General features: G+C 40.3%; 1 protein-coding gene across 3 annotated transcripts in view; it reads right to left on the bottom strand.

The window, feature by feature from the left end:
* Nucleotides 1-25,114, bottom strand: part of Dgk (diacyl glycerol kinase 1) — a 313,927-nt gene that overhangs the window by 72,083 nt on the left and 216,730 nt on the right. For all 3 annotated transcript variants that reach the window (XM_090388889.1, XM_090388891.1, XM_090388890.1), the window contains 4 exons: nucleotides 15,559-15,647; nucleotides 7,106-7,222; nucleotides 6,398-6,496; nucleotides 5,884-5,970 (listed from right to left, as the gene is read on the bottom strand). In XM_090388889.1, coding sequence (XP_090245015.1) covers nucleotides 5,884-5,970; nucleotides 6,398-6,496; nucleotides 7,106-7,222; nucleotides 15,559-15,647 — 392 coding nt within the window. The remainder of the gene's footprint in view (nucleotides 1-5,883; nucleotides 5,971-6,397; nucleotides 6,497-7,105; nucleotides 7,223-15,558; nucleotides 15,648-25,114) is intronic.

The following is a 25,114-nucleotide window of genomic DNA, read 5'->3' on the forward strand; positions in this document are numbered from 1 at the left end:
AATCAATTTTTAATTTATTTTTTATGGATCAGATGTTGAAAACAAATAAGAATTTACCTTTTTATAATTTTGCACGTTGTAATAAATCATTCATGAGTACTAAAAATTGCGAAGGGGTTCATATTTCATTGACTGGCATATGGCAGCCTTCATCGTGGTTAGTGACACCACTCAGTGCTGCCATCTATTGATAAATGGTAAATCATGACGCTTAATATTCAAGACGAGACTGTTGATCATGATGGCTGTTTTCTCCCTTCCAACTTTATATTATAATCGGGTCCCTAAGTGGAAAATAAAATGACATTTAGAATTTTTTGGAAGTGCTTACGTTTAATCAAATAGTGCAGAATTTGATTAAACTGCACTGCAGTATTTGATTAAATCAAATACTGTAGTAGTGCAGAATCATATGCTCCTCAATGACACAAGAAACTCTTGTGTTTTTTTCTCAACATGGCTGAGTTAGTCGGTCTCAGGCGCGGGTTGCATGGTTTTCCTCTTAGAAACTCGTGTCTTTCGTTCAGTGTTTCCTCCATCGTGTTCACTGCATTTCTTCAGCGCTTCAAACAAGTACCGTATATATAAACCCGTTATTGTTGTCGAAAGCTGGAGAGACCAAGAAAACACTGAATTACTGTACTGTATATCAAATCCTTCACTAGTAAAACAGATAAATGTAAGTAATTAAGTATCCATTCCATTAAACAGAAGTATTTTCGGCCTGCCACTTTCTTGATTACTAGCTTATTCAATGTTTTCGGAAAGAAAAAAGCACGATGTACGTTATTTTATTCTTTCGCCGTGAGTAAAAGGTATTTTCTTCCCTGAAAATAGTAGCGATATATACTGTAGTATGTTTGGCAGGAGGCTTTTGCCATATTTATCATTTTGTTCTTTTTTATACGAAAAAAAAAGTTTTGTTGGAAGAAAAGTTATATTTTTTCTTTTTCAAAATGAAATATTTTTTTGAGAGAAGAGCTGAGCCAGCGGAATAGTCCTATTACGTTTGCCTGTTTTGTTTAAAATACCTCTAAGTTATACTTTTTTTTTTTTCTCTCCCCCGCACGGCTAGTATAGCGGAACCGTGGAAATAGTCGGCACGATACATCGCCGTCTGCCTGGGATGGAACTAGACGTATATCTGAAGTTCTCTTCATTCAAGCTTGTAGGGTTTTCTAGTGGGGTTATTCAGAGTTTTTCAGCCCGCATAACATGCAAATTGACCCGTGAACAAACCATTTCCAGAGAACATACACCTAGGTTTATGAGTGCACGCTTGGGGGACGTTAATACCAATATTTATATATATTTATAGCAAACACACTGGTTTTGAGAACTTGCTATGTGAGTAGAGAAATTTCTCCTCCAAAATGCTGTGGAAAGCAGGTATGTGTTACTATTTATGCAGCTGCTCTGATAGACCTACTTTGATTAGTGCCATTATAAAAACGGATGTTGAAATATGTACGTTCATTATAATCTTGAAGTTTGAAATTATAATGGACTGTTTAAAATTTAAAGAATTCGTGTGCGCACACACAAAAAAAAAAAAAAAAAAAAAAAAAAAATATATATATATATAAATAAAAAATGAGATAGGAGTATATGAAACGTCACAAAATATACACTTTGCACTATAGTTGCCGAACTTCGAAATAAATGAAATAAGCAGTCATTCAGCTTACATAAGAAATTAAAGAATTACAAACATTGAATATGGTAATCTTCCTCGCCTTAGGGGAAGGGAATAATCAAGTACACTGCGTTCTAATGCATAGGTTTATGCCATAGCGTCATGTTTTGACATAATTTAAATATCTCTCTCTCATATTGTGAATGCCTTCACAACGAGTTGCCATGGTATTGCACTACCTCGAAAAAGTAACGTCTTCTCTAATAGAGAAGACTATTGTTACTTATTCTCGGCTAATACCACCACCACCACCCAGACGGAACCGTTTCAGAGCTCACTGGCTCTTCATCAGTGGGTGGGCAGGTACCCTGGTGTTGCAATGCTACTTAGTTCACTACGTATAAACCATGATGCTATTGCAGAAACCTCTACGTTAGTTAACTTCTCCGTAACCCGAGGCTATTGCCCTAAAATTATGTAATTTTCACCATCAGGGATCTCTCATGTGGAGTTATACTTCGCAACTGGATTGTCATCATTCCAACACTAGGGTACCAGCCCACCCACCGATGAAGAGCCAATAAGCTCTGAAACTGTGCTGTCTGGGTGGTGGTATCCACCCAGACGGCACAGAATAGGTAACAGTAATCTTCTCTATTAGAGAGGCGTTATTTATTAGAGGTAGTGCAATACCATGGCAACTCGTTGTGAAGGCATTCACAATATGAGATATACTTAAATGATGCCAATTTTGTAACTATTTAGTAGATGGCTACGTATAAACACGATGCTATAGCACAAACCTATACATTAGTTAATTTTTTCGTAACCTGAGGCTATTGCCCTAAACAATTTATGTAAATACACTGCGTTCTTAACGTCATCGATATGTGGCGACGTACCTCGCATATGGATTATGATCACCATCAGGTAATGATGGTAATGTTCTAACTTCAACATTACTGTTTAGTTATTATAATAACTTAACATAAATCTTATATATATATATATATATAAAAATTAATAATGATGAAATAAAGGTCACTTTATTGCACATAGGCAATGATTTGGTCGCCCTATTATTGTTCATTGGTTATGAATGCAATAATGTTATTGCATAAGCTTCTAATTCTCTCTCTCTCTCTCTCTCTCTCTCTCTCTTTTATTTGTTATGTTTGAGTTTCAAATCTTAGTTTGTACTTTATTACTATTAGTAGTAGTGGTGGTGGTAAATGATGAAAGAAAGCAACCTTATACAGTTCCTTCCAGCCAAAAAATAAAATAAATAAATAAAAAATCTCATTGCGATTGTTCACCCTCTAACAGTTTATCTCGATTTTCTTGAATTTATTCAAACTGCTCACTTCTACAACACCTAACCGGAGTTTGACCCAACAATCAACTTCCCTCTGGCCGAGGGAAAATTTCCGCACATCCTATGTACAGCCACCCTCCCTCACTTTGAATTCATGTCCCTTTATGTGCGAAGTCTGAGCAAGAGGAGAGATTCCATCAGCAATGAGCTTACTCAATCCAGTCAAGGCCTTTTAAATGCCTCAATCAGATCTTCTCGCAGACGCTGCAATCCGCAAAACTCAAGCCTTTCTGGTTATAGTATCCTTTTGCTCCTCTTACCAATGTTACTGCACTTCACTGCACCTGTTCCAACAGATCCACATCCTTCCTAAAATTTTCCAGACGAAACCCCATGATCTGAGCAGTACAGAATTGTCTATACTGGTCAGATAGCTTCATATCTGACTGCACAATTACCTCCAGGTCTTTCTCATTCTCCATGCGTGTGGTACCACAGAGCTGGTACATGAATCTGGGATTATTGCTCCCCATATGAAGTACCCTGCATTTGTTTGTCATTGTTAAATTTCAATTGCCACTTCTCAGCCTATCTGTCTAATCTTTGTAGATCTTGTTGCAGTAGCATACCCTGATTATTGTGATTAACTACCCTGCCAACCTTCATGTCATCTGCAAACTTACACATTAAGCCTGATATTCCTTCAGTATTATTAATAAATATAAAAAAACAACAACGGAGCTAGAACTGAACACTGGGGAACCTCGCTAATAACATCTGTCCAAGAAGAGGAGTGCCCACTGATAACCACTCTGTCTTCTCCCACTCAACCGTCCCTTTATCCATTGCTATGGTTGAGTTCAAAAACTTTTCTGAAATCTGAGTATATGATGTCAAAATAATTTTTTGCACACCCAGTTCCTTTGTTTCTGCGTTATAGTGTCTAATCAGATTGGTCAGACAAGATCATCCCTTAACAAATCATGCTGTGACTGTAGCATAATTGCATCCCTGTCTACATAGTCCTGCGTTACTTCTTTAGCTGGCGCCTCCGCAGCCAGGTGGGCAGGAGCAGCAGTGCATAGCACACGCTTCTTGATCAGACCTGGGTTCGAGCCTGTCACCACCAAATACGGAGGATGCGGAAAGGTCAGGAAATGACCACCGCATATCCCCGGAGCAATATGGCCTTAGTTGCTAATGCTCCTAAAAACCAAATAACAACTTCTTTAGCCAGTGATTCCATTATTTTTCCTGGAATAGAAGTTAACTAACAGGTCTACAATTTTCACGTTACCTTTTGATCCCCTTTGTGAATTGGGGATATACTGTATTCCAACATCTCCAGTCCATACAAAACTCTGCTGAATCCAAAGATAGTCTCAGAATTTTACCTCCTTTGCTGCTTCCCTTAAACATAATTGGATAGATCCCATCCACCCCAGATACCACTTTTTTTTACGTTTAGCATCAACACTTTCCTCTCAGTTATCAGAAAATAATTCAACTACCTGTGAGAATTTAGATGCGAAATACCTTCTCAGTTTGTCTACAACCTGAGCAGGATCATCACAGTCATTAGGTCTATAACACACTATCTTCATTTCTGCCTTCGCAGTGCTTATGTCACACACCAAACTGACTCAACTCTGCTCCAGCCACTCATATATTTATTTTATTATTATTATATCGACTGGATGCGCTGTCTTAGATTTTATGTGCTTCTTAACTAAGAATAACCCCTCCCCGCTCCGTTCCTGTCTGTACAATTGTACTCCTCATATTCAAATTCTGAGTGACACCATGTCTCTGATATCCTCGCAATGTCTGCATTTGATGATATGATCTGGCAATCCTAACACATTCCATGTATTTGCTTGTTCCAGAAGAAAACCCCCCAGCAGGTCTTGAAATCCCTGACACCTTGATTTCTGGGTTGCTGCATATTCTGCTTTTGGTCAAGTTTAGTTAAAGTTTTATATTATTTTTGGCCATTTTATTTAACGCTTTTTCTTTGGTCATAAGTATCGACAAATCAACTGATACAAGTTTAACCCAGTAAGTTCTACAATTAATGAGGTGTATAAAATAGAATTAATTAAGAGTTTAATACTAATTGAATCTGTGTGTCACGTATATAATCGCTCGGTAATTCTGGATGTGAATTATATGTATTTTGCTAATTCGTGACTAGCGCATCAATATTTAGATTATGTACTTTCACCTGAACAGTGGCCTACTGTAAGAAATTGGAAATTATGACACTTGCGTTCCTTGTCTGCTGACTTGGTTATTTATGTTTTAATGAAAGTTTCTATATTTCCACAACACAACTTTATATTCTTTCCAATATAGTCAAGTTTGCTTGCATTCAGCCAAGCCACTTTCACAATGAACATTCATTATTTTACCTGAAATAAGACCGTTGTGATTCTGACTAAAATTTGGGTAGATCCATCCTGTGTGTGCAGTATTTCAATCTCTAGTGAACACACCTCGCATCTAGTCTAGGACATTCCGACTTGTTGAATGATGTGGAACTTTTTTTTTTTAATGCTTGCTTGCATTCTTCGCTTCTGTTATCCTTCATAACAATTCGTCCACTGGGACAGATTTTCATAAGTCGTTTTAAAACAGTACATCTTTCTTACTATATCAACCTTAACAATAAATCACTGAACCCGAGATTATTTGGACTGGAAAAATAAACATAACTAACGAAATGGGATGATCATACTTTGAGAACTGCTGGTTCAGCGAACTAACTGATGCAGCCCACCCCCCCACGAAAAAGTTTTCTGAAACATTTTTTCTGTCAGAAGTATGCCTTGTTTTTGCAAAGTACCATAATGGCTCTTTCGACAGCTAGAGAATAAATGAGATTTATAAATTTAATAAATAAATGATCTTTTAAAGAGAAAGAAATACTTACGACGCCCTGATTGCTATCGCCAACTGCATTGGAATCTGTCCTAGAGAGATTTTTCTTGTGTCCCGCAGAAACACTTCGCTGTCTTTCCTGAATATATAACAAATGGGTCATTATTAGTGGTGTAATTAAATAAAGGAAAATAGGCAAAGTTACATCACGACTTCGTCCTGATGGAACTCTGCCTGGCAACCTTTTTTGAGTTTACAAGACTTATCCAATCATGAAGAATCCTTCTGCGAATTTGTATGCCTTTTTTATATTAAATGCCAGAGTAGTTAAGTAGGCATATATGGCGTTCTCTATGTCTTAACTGATGGAATCCATGTTTCATGAAATGAGAAATCTAATCTATACGAATGAAGTGTGGTGGGAAACAGAGTTCTTGTTTAATGGAAGCTTAACGATTAAAGCATATATGATTGTCTTTCTCTCAAATTTCGTTCATGATCAGAATGTCTACCATAAGCTCAGTAGTACATAATTCATTGTAAAATGAATATAAAAATCCACCTACCAGTACCATAGGACAGATGGAAGTTGGGGGTAGGATGTGATCCCTGTGCTCCCCAAGATTACATTCGGGCTTGACCTGGGAGGCACAATGGTTGTGGAGCTAAAATAAAAATTTGTCATTAAGGTTCAAAAATTATAGCATAACAGCCAAATATGTATTTTGATAAACAAACTGTATATAAAATGCTTTATTTTAGTAGTAAATTCGACTGAAAACTAAGTAGCCTTCTGACCTTTTTATTTTTATAAATATTTTACGATCCTATTGTCAGTTTGCTGCATGAAGAACAACTCGTGAAAATAAGTAACAGAGAAGATCCAAACCCTAATCTTTCTTTCAAATTATTAGGTGGCAAAGACAGCTTACTGCCACTGAGGCCAGAAGAACTGGAAATTCGCATTAGCAATCAAGTATGAATAAAAGTAAAGTACAAAATTGACGATGGATCTTCTGTATTGGAGATGAAAATTTATTTATGAAGCGGTAATTTAAGTTTATAACAAAAGAAAGAAAATTCATCACATGACAGTTTTACAAGTTATTAACGGATAGAAAGCTCTCCTGAAGAGAGAATTTGTTTTTACATTGTGATTAGCACACACCTTTTGTTGTAGTTTGCTTAAAGTAAGAAAGAGTATTCAAAAACGAAGGCATTTACTTACAACGCTTATGTTACAGGCAAATTTACGGCTATGTTGGAACACTTACGGTCATCTGACACCATCGGCAGTGAAGGCCTGTTATTCCATTATAAGACTTAATGGGTTTCTTGCATTTGCTACATTTTCCTGTACAATTTCCTTCTGTCCAATGATGGGCTAGCACCTGAAAAATGCAAGGAGCTTTATGTTTCAAGAAGCACAAAGAAAATAATGTCGCATTTGTTCACTGCTAAACTACTGAAGATTTGCGACATTATTTTTACATCGTTTTGACCATTTACTTGACTTTCTTCAATCAATAAAATATTAATACATTAACTGGAAATTACAAAAAATATAACTTGAAAAATTATTTAAAAAAAAAAAAAACAATTTGTCTGTGTACATGAGTTAATTAGATGGTGATCAAACTATTTCAAATTTCTGACATTTAATTTTCTCCCCTTCAAGCAGCTATTTTCATTAACCATATGCAAAGATACTTTCCGTTCTAATGCAAGGTTACCATATATATATATAAAACAGGATCAACTGGATAAGCTACTAGGTCAATATTTACTTGATGAGCCCTTACACTGTTGCCATAACTTTAGCAATGGAAAGAATCACTTACCTGAAGGCTAAGGACAAACACACCAGAAATCCAACGAAGTACAGACAGGTCGTCTGTCTCCCAACAGTGTACAAGATCCTGAGCAGCTGCATAACCAAGAAGATATCAGACCACTTGGAGAGCCAGAAACATCATGGCTGAACAAATGATGTAAGAAGCAATTAACCATCGATGACGCAGTTATAGAGCAAGCCTACAAGACGCGCGCAACCTGTACACGGTCTGCATCGATTACTGCAAGACCTTCTACTCCGTGCCTGATAGCTGGGTAATAGAGACGCTGAAGATCTACAAAGTCAGTCCGACAGTGATAAACTTCCTAGAAGCAACCATGGCAAAATGGAGTGCCACCATCAAGGTCGAGATCATCACAACCAAACCGATCGCCATCAGGAGAAGAATCTTTTAGGGAGATGCCTTGAGCCCACTGTGGTTCTGTCTAGTACTCAGCCTGCTATCCCCCGTGCTCAACAACAGCAAGTATGGATATAACATCAAAGAAGGAAAGAAAAACCTGTATACCCTCTCCTACCTGATGTACAAGGATGACATCAAGCTCTACGCGGCAACCGAGAAGCAACTCCAGAAACTACTCCGGATCACCCAAGAATTCAGCAATGACATCAGGATGATATTTGGTGTAGACAAATCTAAGACCCATGGATTGTCTCAGGGGAAATTAGCTGGCTGAAACTACCGCTACAGACGCAAAGAGATCGAAGCCATGACAGGGAGAGAGACCTACAAATATCTGGGGATGATGCAGGCTCAGTAGTTAGAGCACAAGGAGATAAAGACCTGCATGACGAAAAATTCCATCAGTGACCCAGAATCCTGCTCAAAGTAAAGTTGAACGAAGCGAACACAGTTAAAGCCATAAACTCCTATGCAGTCTCAGTGCTAACATAATCCTTCGGGATCATAGATTGGACTAACACCGAGCTAGAGGATATCATGAGAAAGACAAGGACAGTGACGACCAGAAACCGCCAACACCACTCGAAGTCAGCTGTAGAAAGACTGACAATAACTCGGAAAGAGGTCTGAGAGACCTCATCGAGCAACAGAAGACAGCAATATGTCCACGATGAGATGTTATTCTGGAAATGGATTATTCCAAATACACCCTTGATACTGTCGAACAAATATAGTGCAATTTCTGTACCACCTCCGCGATAAAGTGACCCATGCGTCGGGCACCCACTATCATCCCAATTCAAAGTCGGTTAACTCACGACGTTTATCCATACTGACATCGAATTACCGTGTACCTGCCAAGCGATGGGTTCGTTCACTAGAGAGAGAGAGAGAGGGGTGACAGCATCGCGTTGCCCAGAAACCAGGTATCTCACGAATTCTGTCTTTTCAGTGTATATCTACCACAGTCTTCTGTCTCTCCCTGATAATTTATATGCATCCTTGCATTTTTCTTCTCCGCGACTAGTCTCATTAGTTCATTTGATTTCCGTTTAGCAATAAACCTTTGAACAGCATTTTTTAGTTGGCATGAAAAACATAGTAGCTTCCATGATTAATGCACTCAACGCGGCTAATTTTCGCCTTAGAATTGGCTATGGTAACATCATCGGTTTTCTCTACTGTATAGAATATAGAAACTGTCTGTACGAAGGCAAAAACGCTTCCCTTTATCCTCGATGGTAGTTATATCTTTAAGTAAATCTCACTTCAGTACACTGTGATCACTGTCATGAAGTTGCTTCTTTATTCCACCAAATACGGAGGATGCGGAAAGGTCAGGGAAGGACCACCGCATATCCCGGAGCAATATGGCCTTAGTTGCTAATGCTCCTAAAAAAAAAAAACCAAATAACAATAACAAGCTTCTTTATTTGCATACTCGTAATGCACGAATAATCATTGCTGATAATTAGATCAGGGGTATTACTCCCTCTGGTAGCCTGTGTAATCTGCTGCTGTAGAAAAGTAATCAAATAAATCCAAAAAAGTCTTGCTAGTGTGTGAGTGACCAAACCACAAGTTACAGTTGATAACTGGAAAGTTACAATCTCCCCTTATAAGAAATTCTGATTTTACTGATCCAATCTAATTTTCTGTAAAGTTGTTCGTTGTACTCAGCGTCATTAGGCCTTTAGCACACTACTACTCTAATTTTTGATTTCCCAATGCTCATGTATACTGTCTCCGTGTGTACTGTCTAAATTTATAGACAGTATACACGGAGCAATATGGCCTTAGTCGCTGATGCTCTTAAAAACCTTATTACAACAACAATCCCCCCACCTCCCATCCCAACTTTTCGCCTGGTGGATCCTATCGCCATAAACCTTTTATTCTCCCTAACAGCCCCATCTCCCTCGTTGTGAGGATGGGCTCCTCCACAGAGTTGTCTCTCTATCCCATTAGCTTCCTATTTATAGGTGCACAGCCTTCCTATCGTCCACCTTAATCCTCTTCAATCTCCCTGCCTCTTCACTTTCTTAGGACCTTTTCTGGCAAGCTGAGGCGTAGTCCAGGATTCTCCACTGCCATAGAACTTTCGACCTGTACTACACTCGACTGCTTCCTCTAGGCCAGGACAGGCAAAGTGGGTCCCACGTTGTCCGAGGAATAACAGACCAACACAACCCGAAATTACACTGCAAACTAAAACTTACACGATCTCTGACATTTACAGTTTGTACTGTCAAAATGCATATTACGCGGTTTGTAGGGAAGACTCAAGGTGCCGCTTGATAATATACACAATGTCTTTCTGTATACACAGTACTCCCCATATTCGAATTCTGCATCCCTTATATCTGCGTGACACCCCGTCTCTGATATCCCAACAATGTTCGCATTTGATGTCTTGACTTGCACTTCAAATTTATTTACTATGCTCCTAGCATAGTGTACATGCACCTGTTCTTACTCTTAGTTACCCTAACACACTCCATATATTTACTTGTTCCATGATGACTCCGAACAGTCTCTGAAATACTCTGCATCTTGTTTTCTAGACTGCTGCTCATTCCAATAGAAGCAGTGCAAAAACCACTTTCGCCTCTGCCTGCAGCTACTGTTAATCTGTTAGTCTGTGCACCCCTCCTCCAGCAGTATTCCGATTCACGTAACACTGCCTCGATAGCATCAGCAAATATTCTTGCACCCTTTCTATTTAAGTGTATCCCATCCCTGTAGAAGCAGTCTCTTCTGTTAACAAGCACAGACCACATTGAGAAAAATTCTACCCCATGAGCCTTGAACAGTCTCTCCAGGACAGAATTGATTGACAAGACATTTCACCATATACTCCCTCCTATCATGTCTGGACAGAATTGCAGACTCTCAAATCCAATTCCTAACTGGCGACTTTTTTTCAATGTTCACCTGTACTTGTTAAGTAAGTCGGCAGACCTCCTACTCTTAATGTCATTAGTGCCAACGTGTACAACAAATTTTAATATCTAACAAAATTGCTTCGGTCACTGTTAAATATCAGAATCCGTATGTCAAAGAGAAAGAAGTAAACTGCAGTGATTAGAAAGAATTGCAAAGCAAATGCACTTGGAAGTCACGGTACTGTATTTCGAAATTTTGGACTCTAATTTTATACAGTATATGAAAAAAAAAAAAAAAAAAAAATACAAAAAACCATCAAAATTAGTTTTTTTTATATTAAAATTGCCATTTGTAAAAGCATCGGATGCAGAAAGAGAATAGAGTTGTGCTTTTAAGAAGTCGCAACTACTTTAATACGATTATTTTATAAGATAAATTTTTATTCGGAAAAAAATATTGCATATTATGAGAATTCCTTTTCATTTGCCCTCGGGGTAGTACAGGATTTATAATGGCCGTCTTTGAATACCAGTGAAAAAAAAGGCTGAGTTCGAATCCTATCAATGAACGCAAGGAATTCTTAAGGGCTTTTTTTTCCCCCCATAAGGTAGTTGAGTTAATCGGTCTCAGGTTTGTTGTTTCATGAACGAGAAATTTCCTTGTTCCAAACAGGCCGAAAAAGACATGAAATTACAGACACAATATACTGAGGTCTCATAGTCTTAGTTTCTTAAGGGCTTAATCCACACCTCACCCTCTTGTTGATCCTGACATAGAGGCAGCACTACGGTGTTATTTCACACATAGGGATGTTAGCTTGCTCTCTCTCTTCCTCAGCATGTCTACATATTTTACCGTGCTGGCCAAAGCGCTACATGGGCATGACACAGTCACGCACTATGATAGGTTTTTAAATGATAAATTGTTTTAAGCACAGCAAAAGTTAAAAGATAAATCATGATCCACATATAAGCTACGGCTTGGGTGGTGGGAGGCTTACTTGATATTTTGAATGTGTGTACTGTACTATGATAGGTATAGGTGACATTGGTTGGTACTATGTTTCTAGAGTTCCTCACACTTGATGATGAAAGCTGTAGAAGTGTTTTGGTTGGCTAGATCCTTGTTTCTATTAAAGAGTTTTAATAGACTTTTCAGTGTTTAGTAGCTTCACCTGTGTGGAGAACGGTGAAACCTCGGTATTGGATCCTGTGGATTTCTTTGGTGTGCTGTTGAAATAAGGAGTGTCTTGACGGGTTGATCTTATGGCTTTATTGATATTCGCGTTTCATTGTGGTAATATCAATAGCCTGTTTAGTTCACCAGACTGGTATTGTCTCGATGAAAGATGGCCGTGACAATACGGGTTCTTGCTTCGGATTTCTGAAAACTTGTGGTGAGCCGCTCGTGCGCTATTTAAAAAAAAAAAAAAAAAAAAAAAAAAGATTGGCTTGATAGTTGTGGAAGCTATTGGAGGCTTGTTTGTTATTTGGTTTTTAGGAGCATTAGCAACTAAGGCCATATTGCTCCGGGATATGCGGTGGTCATTCTCTGACCTTTCGCATCCTCCGTATTTGGTGGTGACGGGCTCGAACCCCGGTCTAATCAAGAAGCGTGTGCTATGCACTGCTGCTTCTACCCACCTGGCTACGGAGGCGCCCACTCTATTGGAGGCTGTGGTGTGTTTATTATTATTAACATCGGTGAGCACCCCGGAACAACCAGGTTCGGCTAGGAGGGCGTACATACATTATGCAAATTCGAGTTGATTACATTGATTGGAATTACAAGAAATCAAAACAGATTGAAAATACAACCCCCCCCCCACACACACCTGTGAATCCAAGGAAGCCGTGGCAGGGAAATCCTTCCACATAATGAGTACAGTTCATGTGTAGATTTCTTTCAGGATGTCCTGTCTATAGCACTTCCAGCTGCAGAAAGATGAGGCATCAATTCCCAGGGAGTTATACAATCCGAACGTATTCGCCGGAAACACTGATCTAAGGTATAGCACATTTTGCAGGGAAGGTCGTGGACAAGGTGTTGAACTGCACCTGGTTCGTTCTGAGGTCCGAGGGTTTGTCGTCACTTCCCAGATGTCAGGCGAATCCATTTGGCGGCATAGAAGTTGTGCCAAGGTCTGCAGATTTCTCTCTTCGATGGTAGTTTCCCAGGGTTTCATGACAAGGTTTGCATAGAGCACGCTCCTAGAGATGGGAAAAGGGTAGCCCAACTCCCTGTTTAGCCATCTCATGAGCCAATATTCAATTCTCCGTGCACAGGATTACTCTAGTTATTTAGAAATTTCTTTCTGCAAGCTGATATAACTTACTTGGTGTGGCTGTTTAGAAGCCTGGTTTCAATCACAGGTATTGCATTTATAGTATTAGGCTGTGGTGGTCGACGCATAACCGGATGCAGGACACTTTCACTGTAGGCACAACATCCGGTGTGCTGAACTCGCGAGGCTGAAAAGCGAACCTAACCTGATGCTGCTTCCTTTCCATGATGATTGACATCATAGGAGGGAAGTTATGTTGTACTCGTATATCCAACGGAAGACTCTTATAAGACAAAGGGAAACAGCCTTTTTCCTATATTTTCCAACCCTTTTAACTGTCAGCACCATTCGGAAAATTTCCAGAATATGAAATGCCAAGATACCGATACCTGACCTTAAGAGAGGCAAATTAATTCACAAAGTCCAGTACCAAGGCTTCACCAGACACTGAAAATGTCGGAAGAAAGAAATTCTCCATCTGTCACAGTGGATGATGATTTACAGCGTCAACACCAGAAGTATTATTACTATTAAATCAGTTCATTTGTAAAAGACGTTCATCCACCGTCCAGCTAGTAGGCTAGCTGACCTGCCCATGTATCCCTACAGATAGTGTAAACTGTAATGTATTCCAGCCACCAAGGGCAATTCTGCAATATATCAGTTCATAAGAATGGTCAAGAAGCAATTCACCTTCGGCTAGTTCTGCTTAACCTCGCCATTGCTAGGTTAATTTAAAACAGGCACTTTCCGATGACTTTTCAGAAATTGTATATCACTTTATAAATTCAGCTTATTAAATATAATTCGAGCTAGCTGGCGTCCACACTTAAGAAAATTCAATACATGACTGTAAACTAAAGAACTTCGCCATATTATTATTTTAGTTACACTGAAATACATTGCCCTACCATTAATATCCAGATATGTGCTGAAACCTTTAGTCTTTATCACAGTTTCTAGTCTCCCTGGAACACGTTCCACCAGTTTTTTTTTGGTAAATGTCTCCCCATATTTTCTGCCGTTCGGCCTCCAAAGGAGGTGACCAGTTCAGCTGTTTTTTGGGCAGTCTCTCATGATAAGTGGTACGACTTATCACACGCACTAGACCATTGCTACTCAAAGTGTGGTCCGCGGACCGGTGCCCGTTCGCAAACCGTTTGTTACCGGTTAGCGACGATTTGTATTTTACAAAAGTATCGGTCCACGACGGATTGGAAATAAAAGAAACTGGTCCTTCACCACAGATAGTTTGAGAAGCACTGCACTAGGCGATTTAATCCATCCCACGCTATAAGATTGAGGTCAGGGTCAATCCAACTTTTCGATGCTCATGTCCTGAAACCAGTCAGTTACAACGCGAGCAGTTGACATGGAACGCTGTCCTACTGATAGGGATATGGGTCTTCCCCAACGTGTTGCCACATCGCAGGTGATGCATTATTTAACAAGACGCTTAACAGACCTCACGAATTTATGGTTTTCCCCAAAACAACCAATGGTCCTAAGCAAAACCATGAAAAACAGTCCCAAACCATCACTCTGCCCAACTTCATTGTCGGGACGATTCAGTCTGGCAGGAAGCTATCTCCGGGTATCCGCTACCCCCAGGCACACAATGTACCGTGACTCGTCACTTCAAAGCACAGCTTTATATTTGAGTACTGACCAAGACCTGTGGGGTTTACACCAACTAGATGGTCTGATATTAGTCGAGGTGATTAGTGGCTTGCGGACGGCTGCATAACCGTGTTAACCCATACCATGCAGCATCCTACGACTGTACTGCTGCTGACATGTATCCCAATGGTCTTAATCAGGGTCTGTGTGTGCTGTGACGGCGTGGAGATGCGTTCCGGTCGGGAGCGGACGATCCTTTGTAGGGCTCTTCTGTCACGTCAGCTTCGTAGGTTTTCCTGGTTGCTTCGTTACAATGTCAGCACCAGTCCGCTTCAATTTTCAGATCTCAGCACCAATCGTCGACCTAAGGATCTTAAGTGCCGTTGAAATATCACGTACACACCCATTGCTTAGGTGGCACCTAATTATCATTCAGTGCTGGAAGTCCGTGGCTCCGTCGATCACAACATCTTCCATTCAAAATTATAGTACTATCTCCTCGAACGCCTACAAGTATACTCGTATTTATAGTTGTCTGACACGTGGTGCTTGGGTAAGATGTGCCTAACTATCAACGGAAGGTTGTACGGATATTAATGATAGGGCAGCGTAGTTCCATTCTTTCAAAAGACTTCATACAAAAGTAAAGTGCTTTACTGAATACAAAAATAAATCTTACCTGAGATGTCTTTTTAGACTTAACATAGGTACTGATACATGACGCTGGAGCTCTCTGAACACACCTCTCATGCACTGTATACTTACAAACTGCGGAAGAAAAAAAATATATCGGGTAACATTTCTTTCAATCATGAAAACAATACTATACATGAAAGTAGCAAAACGTTTTTAAAATATTTCAATGTGATCTGATATCGGCTGTGCAGTTAGTCTTCAATTGCAATTCAATCTTGACAAAAGCACTTCAGAAATAATAATTACTTGCAATCACGGTAAGAACTTGCTTTACAGTAACACTAGTTTTCCAAAAGTTGCTAGTCCAACGCTACTTCTCTAGTTTCTTTCCTTTTCTTTTTTTAGATTCATTTTAAGTCAGAGATTTGAGTAGCCAATTTCTTTCTTTTTTTTTTTTCTAAAATAGTAATATGAGAAAAAAAGAGCTCATGCTGAAAGACAAATTTCTTCAAATTAGTAAGCCAACTGTGTGTCACAATTCATGTAGACACCAATCTTTATTCATCGTTGTTTGGAGGTGATTATACAAAGGGTACTAGGAAAGTTTTGCAATATGACGCAACAATGAATCACAGGAAGCTGCTTGTTGCTGCATGTTGAGACATGTTCATACGCGCATAGTAGCCGCCGCGGCAAGTCGATGGGCTCAGTTGTTCATTAGTAGTGAGAGTGTAAAGTGCTTGCGATGGCATCGTGGTCACGAAATGAGATAAGGACAGTTTTGCGGTATAATTTCGTGCGTGGTTTAACCACAGAGCAGTGGTTAGAAGAAATGACTCTTGCACTAGATGATGATTGTCCACATCGTACAACGATATTCAGGTGGTATAGAGAATTCCAAAGGGGAAATTTCACTCTGGAGGATTCTGAGAGGCCGGGAAGGCCACGAACGTCAGTTACGGAGGAAAACGTTACTGCTGTGAGGAAAATGCTTGACGAAAACAGGCGAGTGACCTACCAACAGATAGAGGATACTTTGGGCCTAAATGCACCAGCAATTCGTTCGATTCTGCAAGATCATTTGCACGTGAAGAAACTTTGTTCTCTCTGGGTGCCGCATCAACTGACTGAAGAGCAGATGACACGACGTGTGACTTGGTGCCGGGAGATGTTAAAAAAGTTTGATAAGGGACAATCTCGGTATGTGAACAACATCGTGACAGGTGACGAGACTTGGCTGTACTATTACGATCTGCCGACCAAGGCTCAAAACAAAGTTTGGGTCTTTGATGATGACGACACACCCGTAATTGTCAGAAAATACCGATCTGTAAAGAAGAAAATGATAGCTGTATTTTTCAAATCGAGTGGAATTGTGGAACGTGTCGTTTTGGACACGCAGAAGACAGTCACAGCTAAGTGGTATACTGAACAATGACTGCCTAAAGTCATTGGATCTATGAAGAACCTGCGGCCAAAGTCAAGAATGGACACCTGGTACCTCCATCACGATAATGCTCCAGCTTACCGCGCCAAAGCCTGCACCGAATATTTGACCACGACAGGACTGAAACTTCTCGAGCACCCTCCCTACAGTCCAGACCTTGCTCCCTGCGACTTTGCACTGTTCCCGCATGTGAAAATTAAGCTAAAAGGGAGGCGGTTTTCTAGTGATGAGGACCTTCTACGGGCTTGGGACAACGAGTGTGCTTTACTCCCTAGTGAAACTTGGCAGAACTGGTTTAAAGATTGGTTTCGGAGGATGGAGAGGTGTATTGAATGTAGAGGAAATTACTTTGAAAAAATTAAATAAACAAAGCTGTATTGAAAAACTTTCCTAGTACCCTTTGTATATGGTCATCGAAAAAGAATGCTATTTTAAAGTAATGTATTTCATCATCGTTCCCTTACAAAAGGTCTTTTTTATTTATTTTTTTATTAATGCTAAGAAAATCTCCGAGTTTTTGTTCCTTACTTTTAGAGATATATTAACTTTGTCTGCTAAGCAAAAATCGTGAATTAGAATGGTTAAAAGAGAGAATTATCGCAGCCATCACAGTTATTTCTCCAGACATTAAGAACTGAGTTGTATAGAATTTGCACCGCAGTTTTCTAAGTCAGCTGAAAAAAAAAAAAAAAAAAATCATAACTTTACTTCCATGGAATTTCGTGAAGCTTGGTATGATGGTTAAACACTAAAACGTAACTATATATGTTCAAAAATTATAGCTCTCTGAGTTCAACAGGTCCACAGTTAAAACTTAATGAAGTGTGAATTTTTGGAATTTCATGAAGTTAAAGACTGCATGTCAGTGTCCAATTAATATGTAAACTTGCGGTTGTTAATTTGAAGCTGTGGATATGGTCCACAAGATAATATAATCAAAATGGAAAAAAGGAGTTTATTTTTCAAGAACATTCAAGTAACATTTGAACATGATATTTATGAAAAACTGCGCTTTCAAAGACTTACTCGCCACTTTTAAAGACTTCAGCATGTTCGTGGAAAGTTTCAACTTGCGACCTCTTGAAACTAGTTACCTAAACTTGAAGCGGATTCCACCTCAGATGAAAACAATAGGAAATATGATGAAACGTAAACAACACTGTACAGCATGCCTATGAAAGAGGCTGAATGTTTAGAATGATTTGATTAAAGAGTTCTAAATTAAATAACTTTATTTTAAAGCTCTAAACTGATTTATAAGTTGCGTAAATATATCAATTCTTTTTTTTTTTTGTCCTCGCCTTTTCCCATTATTATATGGGGTCAGCGTTTTTTTTTTTTATTGTTTTGGCATGCAATTTTTTTATGGCCGGATGCCCTTCGTGACGCCAACCCTCACCCTTTATCCGGGCTGGGAATATGCGGTGGTCATTCCCTGACCTGCCGCATCCTCCGTATTTGGTGGATACGGGCTCGAACCCCCGGTCTAATCAAGAAGCGTGTGCTATGCACTACTGCTCCTGCCCACCTGGCTACGGAGGCGCCTACGTAAATATATCGCAAATAATTTTGTATAATGTCTGTACTTAAAATTTAATGTACCCTACTCGTAGTCTAACTTATATTCTTTAAAACTCGCAGCTAGCTATGTATGTATGTTTGGTTGCTTTCTGTGAGTTAACTACATTGACACTTCTCTCTGTAATGAAATGAGGTCAAGTTTATTATGATATGCGAACGATGGAAACCCAGTTCTAATATACTTAAGGAACGGACGCTACCTAAAGCACGTTATTGCAAAAATTGAAATAACTTCTTAAATTATTAAATTAATGCTTCTTTGCGTTATGTTTATCCAATTAAAAACGGTATTAGTTACTTTGACTACGTGAACATATGTGGTGGTTTCTGAAGAGCCTAAGCCCGATCTCTGTCACCGTCACTGGGTGGACAACAGCAGCCAGAGAGAGAGAGAGAGAGAGAGAGAGAGAGAGAGAGAGAGAGAGAGTCGAACGAAACGGCAATACATCGAAGTGTTACTTTAAGAAGATTTTTAAATTTTTGCAGTAACCTACGTTGAAGTATTGTCCAGTTCCTTAATTATATTGTAATATTAGGCTCGAGCAATCTACCTACCTAATAATTTAATATACTCGAGCAATCCACCTACCTAATAATTTAATATAAAAGTTGTTAGCTACGTTTCCAAGTGGATTTTTTCCATCCGATCTACCGCTTGGATGCTCGTTTAGATTCAATACATCCGTTTACCGCTCAACACAAAGTTTCAGAAAGCACTACTTGCTGTGTAATGATGGAACCAAAGAGTTCCGAAACAAGTCATAGCAGTGCCTCATATTATTAATGAATTCGCTTAATGGGTGATATCATCCGATTAAAAACACTATCAGTCGCTTTAGATCGACTTTGTAGTCGTTTCTAAAGTGCCAAGCCCGAGCGCTGCCACCGTCACTGGCAAGACAACAGCTTGCCCTCGTGGGTGTAGTACAGTTGGTATAATCACCGTCCTCCCAACACCGGGTAGAAAAAAATCCGAGTTCGAATCACGACAATAACGCGAAGAATTTTTATGAGCCCTTTCCACAATGTGACTGAATTAGTCGGTCTCAGGCGAGGGTAGCATGATTTTTATCTCCCGGAAATTCGGGTTTTTCTTTCGGAAAACTGACCACAGAACGCATGCAGTTTGGACAGATTACACGGAACAATATGTCCTAAGTTGCTGATACGCCTAAAAACCTTACAAAAACCGACAACAGCTTCCCCATGTGGTCAACTGAAAAACATAACAGAGAAGCGTTATTTCAAGAAGCTATTTCAACTTTTTCCCCAGTTATGTTTTCTCAGATTAATCTTTTTCCCACAGTAAAATCTGATCTTCCAATCATTAACAGGAATGAGGGTATGTAACTATTGGGTTACTGGAATAACGTAGCTTAATTGAATTTAAGTTTCAGTTCTCATTGTGATGGTATTTCAATGAGCACATCTGAATTCTATACTCGTAGTGTGATCATTTGCTTGGTTGTCGCAATTCGTTCAGAATAAGACGATGAAATTTTATGAGTAGAAATAATTTAAAAATTCCCAACAGCATCACATACACCTTTACCATGTAATGTGCTGAAATACCATTCAGTACATGTATTTGAAAATCTGTTTCGTGCCAAATTCGGTGTATAAAATTCTTTCAGTTTCTGTAGTGGGTAGTTGACCCTTTATTTATATGATGTAAAAATTTATACTAGAAAAATTCATAATTTTTTTATTATTAGTTTATCAGCAACTAGTGATTACCCTTTGAACAGCCAGATGGCTACAAGAATATATAGGTTGATTAATGTTAACAGTAAAATAAAACTATAAGAAAGTAAACTAAAAAAAGTAGAAAGTGCAAGCTACTAATTTACAGATATGCATACAAGACAAGTAATTATTTTGTTCATTACTTTATACTATTTAATAATTAAATTGCCGAAGACCCTTCAGTATTTATTTACACCATTCTTGATGTATTAAAGAGTTCAAAGGTATTCATTGGAGACAATGTCGTGAGATAACAAGATTGTTCAGATTATTTCGTAATGGGAGATGAAGGTTATCAGTTCTCTCTGTCCTCGGATCTGAGATTATGGTCTATATTTCAGATTCATACAACCTTTCTGTAGTGATTTTTAACGGTTTTTCAAGTAGTTAGGGCGTAGCATGCACAGAATTGCACCAAGAAAAATTTTGCAGAGAACTGCACAGCATGCAACAAGGTTCATCGGCGTAACAGACTCGCCTGGTGCAAAGAGCATGCAAGTTGGACGTTAGAAGACTGGAAGGTGTGCGCTGGTCGGATGAGTCACGTTATTTACTCCACACCGTGGATGGTCGTGTACGGATTTGGCGTCAATAACACGAGGCTCTTCATCCATCATGCATGGTATCAAAAGTGAAGGCTGGTGGAAGCGGTTGTATAGTGTAAGTATAAAGTGTATTGATGTCTAACGGCACCAGGGGTTTCCCCCATCTCCGCGTTGCTTTCATTGTTAGGTGTACCAGTTCACTGGAAAGGCGAGAGCTTTAAAAGTGTGTGGATTTTGTATATGAGTAGTGTTGTGTATCGTTGTTCATCTGGCCGTTTAGCTGCTGGACCCCTACTGAGGCCCAACGTTGCCCACACTTGGCCTCGTGGAGGCAGACCAGGTACACAGAATGAAATTTTACTCTGGCAGGCCCTGCCACCTAGTTTCCTGAGATTTCAGTGACTAGGGTCTTAAAAAAAAATAATAAAAAAAAAAATAAAACTCGGTAGGGGTGAGCGCTGGAATTAGAAAAGCCAATTGAGGTGTATGCGGTTTAATTTGGACGAAGTTAAGTTTTTGCAGTTTGTGTGGGGTTATACGCTGGCGTATTAGGCAGAGTAGGGAGGAGACTGAAGGCTGGGGGGAAAAGACAGAAGTATGGGGACGATAGAGAAGGCGACCCCAGGATTTTCAGTGAGGCAGGCCCAAGCCCCACCAGGAGAAGAATCAGGGTTGGCAGGGGTGGAGAGGAGACAAGACTGTATCCTCCTCCCCACCAGGGGAAGGGGAGTACAGATCGCCATCAGGCATTGACAGTTGTGAGCAAGTGGGGGCCCAAGCGATCTGAACCGGATCTGCTTTGGTGATCTTTTCAATGTAGGAGTCAAATCCCAGTCGCAGGGTCATACATGAGCAGTCTTGTCCTATGGTTGATCATGTAGCCTGTTCAGGTCGCCTATTGTGCATGTTATGAGGCTGCAGCACTGGGTCCTGGTGATATCATTTTCTTAGTTCGTGCGTTGGTCATTTGGTTTAGTCATTCAGTTAGTGGTCCAGTGCAAATAATTTGTAGCCAGTTCATATCAAGTCCTGTGTCAGTTTGTCTCTGGTTCAGACGTAGGTCTTCCTGGTTGTCAGTTCCCTCGTGAACAAGGCTAAATGATGGTCATGTTCATGGTTGTGGGTTATTTGGTACAGTTTTCTTGTGTATTCCGGTTTTCTCTAGTCGTGGTTTTGGGATTCATCATCAGCTTCTGGGTGCTGTGCATGGTGGTTTGCTATAAGTGCTCGCCTTCTAGCAAAGAGTTTCTGTGCAAAAATGGTAAGGGCTTTGTATTCTTGTGCCGAGTCGAGAAGATGCTGTTCCATGTTCTGCAGAAAGTAGGTGATAGCAGTGGTGAGCCTGCATCGTAGATCCTCATACTGGTCGCAGTCATACATGAGATGTTGCCATGTCTCCTCGTGGCCACAGAGGATAGTTTTGCATTAAATGGCCCGTGCCCTGTGAGCAGAAAGGTGACGTGGAGCCCCGGTTGGAACCAACTAGGGAGTTTTGGAAAGACTCTGTTTACGCTAGGGAGGATCTTCTTGGTGATTTCCCCTTTAGTGGATTCTGTCCACCGATCCTGCCATTCCTGTCGGAGGTGGTCGAGCAGTCTGGTTTTTTCAAGCTTCCTGTTGTTGGCGAGATCCAACGTGAAGTTGAGGATAGTACACGGTATTTCTTTTGACATATGTCAGGGCGCATCCAATGATTTCCAAGTCCAGCGGGAGGACTCCGGCCAGAACCTGGAGTGTGTGCATGCTGACTGTGGAGACAGCTCGTGTGATTGTCAGAATTATTGAACGCTGGATGCTGTCCAAGTTCTTCTATTTACCACTGTGGTTAGCTTTTTGTACCAAACTGGTGAAGCATATGTGATGACCGGGATGAAGGTAGATTAGTAGTAGAGGGACGGGACAGGGCCCACTTGTTTAGCCCTCAGTCCCTCCTGGTCACTCTTGCGACGTTGTAAGGTGTGGGCTTGTTTCACTGGCAGGAACTTGGACCGCGCTATGTTACACTTTTCCCGAATGGCGATGGTGTCTTCCAAGATGACAATTCGCCGAGCCATCGGGCACTTCTTATGCAGGAATGATTTGAGGAACACAGTTCTGACTTCCAGCATATCGATTGGCCTCCGAACTCCCTCGATATCAATCCCATAGAGCACTGTGGAACATTATGGAAAGGCATATCAGGCGTCTGGATACACCAATCACCTCCATGCTTGCATTTCTGGCCGCATTACACACAGCTTGGTTGGCCATACCTCCGGAACGCTTCCACCATCTTGTTGAACCAATGCCACGTCGGATAGCTGCTGTACTGAGGGCAAAAGGAGGACCTACGAAGTATTAGGTAGGTGGTCATAATTCAGTGATCACTCAGTGCATATACACATGTAAACAAAACATTCTAAATATGCATAAATCTGTACAATTAAAATCATATATATTTACATAAGACATGTTTAAAAGTCTTAAAATCTTATTTACACATCAACACATGACCTCCTATAGAATGCTTGCCTCACAAAATTCAAAAATGCAATATAATTCTCTTGTGTTTGAACACCACCTCTGGAGTCCATTCCATAACTTGCATAATAGCAAGCATCTCCTCCCTATACCAAGTGTATAGGGAGGAGATGGCGCACACAGCCATTATATGCGCCGCATTTTCTATTGCCCCACATACATATGGGCTCAGAGAGCCTCTCCCTGAGCCCATGGCCAGCCCTAGCTCCGGCCAACCCATGCATAGTTACCGGATCCGGCAGAAAGGCAAAGGTGACCCTGCTCTCCTCTGAATTGCTCCATCGCTCCTTCCATATCTGTTCCAAATCCTGACTTATTCTGTTCATTTCAATCTTTTTATTCTGCTTGCCATACTATCCAGGCAAGCAACCACTCCCATTACCTCTGTAGGAATATTATTTACTGTTGCATATTCTTGTACTTTGGGTGTAAAGTAGGCGAACAGGTCAGGAACTGGGCTCCACACATACGTTGCACTAGTGCAAGAGAAATTCCCAAGACTTGGTACAGTTCATTTCACATCGCCTCTGCATCTAAGTTTCCCACGCCAGTGGTGTAGCCACGGACGCCAATACAATTGCAGGTAATACAAGTGCTGGTAGATTACCAGCAACCAAATATGCTGCTAATCTACGAGCCAATATCTAGCCAATACGAGGCAAGATCATCATTAGAAACGGTTCTACAGGCTCGGGTCACCGCCAAAAGAGCAAGTCTTTGAGCAGAAATCGATTGTTTTCTAACTACAGTTTGAGCTCTATTGCCCCATGCTCCAGCGGATAAGCCAATAATTGGAAGAAAGACACACTTATATAATAGATCGAGGGATCTCCCTCTCACTCCCCAATCCTGCGAATTTTAGAGTAAACAATCTTCTCTCTGAGATATTCCACATGGGGAAGAAAGGTTAGTCCCTCGTCCAACATCACTTCTAGGTACCTCACTACTGGCACATATCTCAAGGACCTGGCATGCGTTCTCACTACAGGACTACGTATCGGACTCAAATTACGTTTTAATAAAATTATACGGGATTTGGCTACAGATAACTGCAGTTTATTTTGCTGTATCCACTCATTAACCATTCTAAATGCATTATTAGCCTTATCCTCAATTTCCTTTCTAGACTTCCCTTTACAATTATCAGCAGGTCATTCGCAGAAACAAAGGCTCAGAACACTCAAAGTTTCCTCAAAAGCTTGCCCATGATCCAGTTCCACATATATGATCCTATCACTGAACCTCTCAGTTATTTTTGTACTTGTTCATATTGTGTTCTCATCACAACCCTCACTCACACAGATATTATAAATATTGGCGGACACTCCTGCCATTCTGCGCCTTCTCATTGGAAGGCGCAGAATGGCAGGAGTTCTCATTGCACTCTCCACCAGATCCTATCGAAAGCCCCTTTAAAAGTCGAGAAATACACCCAGGATATATTTCTCTAAAGAGTATCTTGCCTCAACCACAACCGCCTTCACAGCATCCTCCACTGACTTGCCTTTGCCGCCTCCGTAGCCAGGTGGGAAGGAGCAGCAGTGCGTAGCACACGCTTCTTGATTAGACCGGGGTTCGAGCCCGTCACCACCAAATACGGAGGATGCGGAAAGGTCAGGGAATGACCATCGCATATCTCGGAGCAATATGGCCTTAGTTGCTAATGCTCCTAAAAACCAAATAACAAACAAACTGACTTGCCCTTTCGGAAGCAATATTGCTGTCTAATTCCAATCCCTCTCTTACATACTTTTCTTTCA

This window comes from Mastigoproctus giganteus, chromosome 14, assembly GCF_048544385.1.
Source record: "Mastigoproctus giganteus isolate SK-2022 chromosome 14, ASM4854438v1, whole genome shotgun sequence".
Lineage (NCBI taxonomy): Eukaryota > Metazoa > Arthropoda > Arachnida > Uropygi > Thelyphonidae > Mastigoproctus > Mastigoproctus giganteus.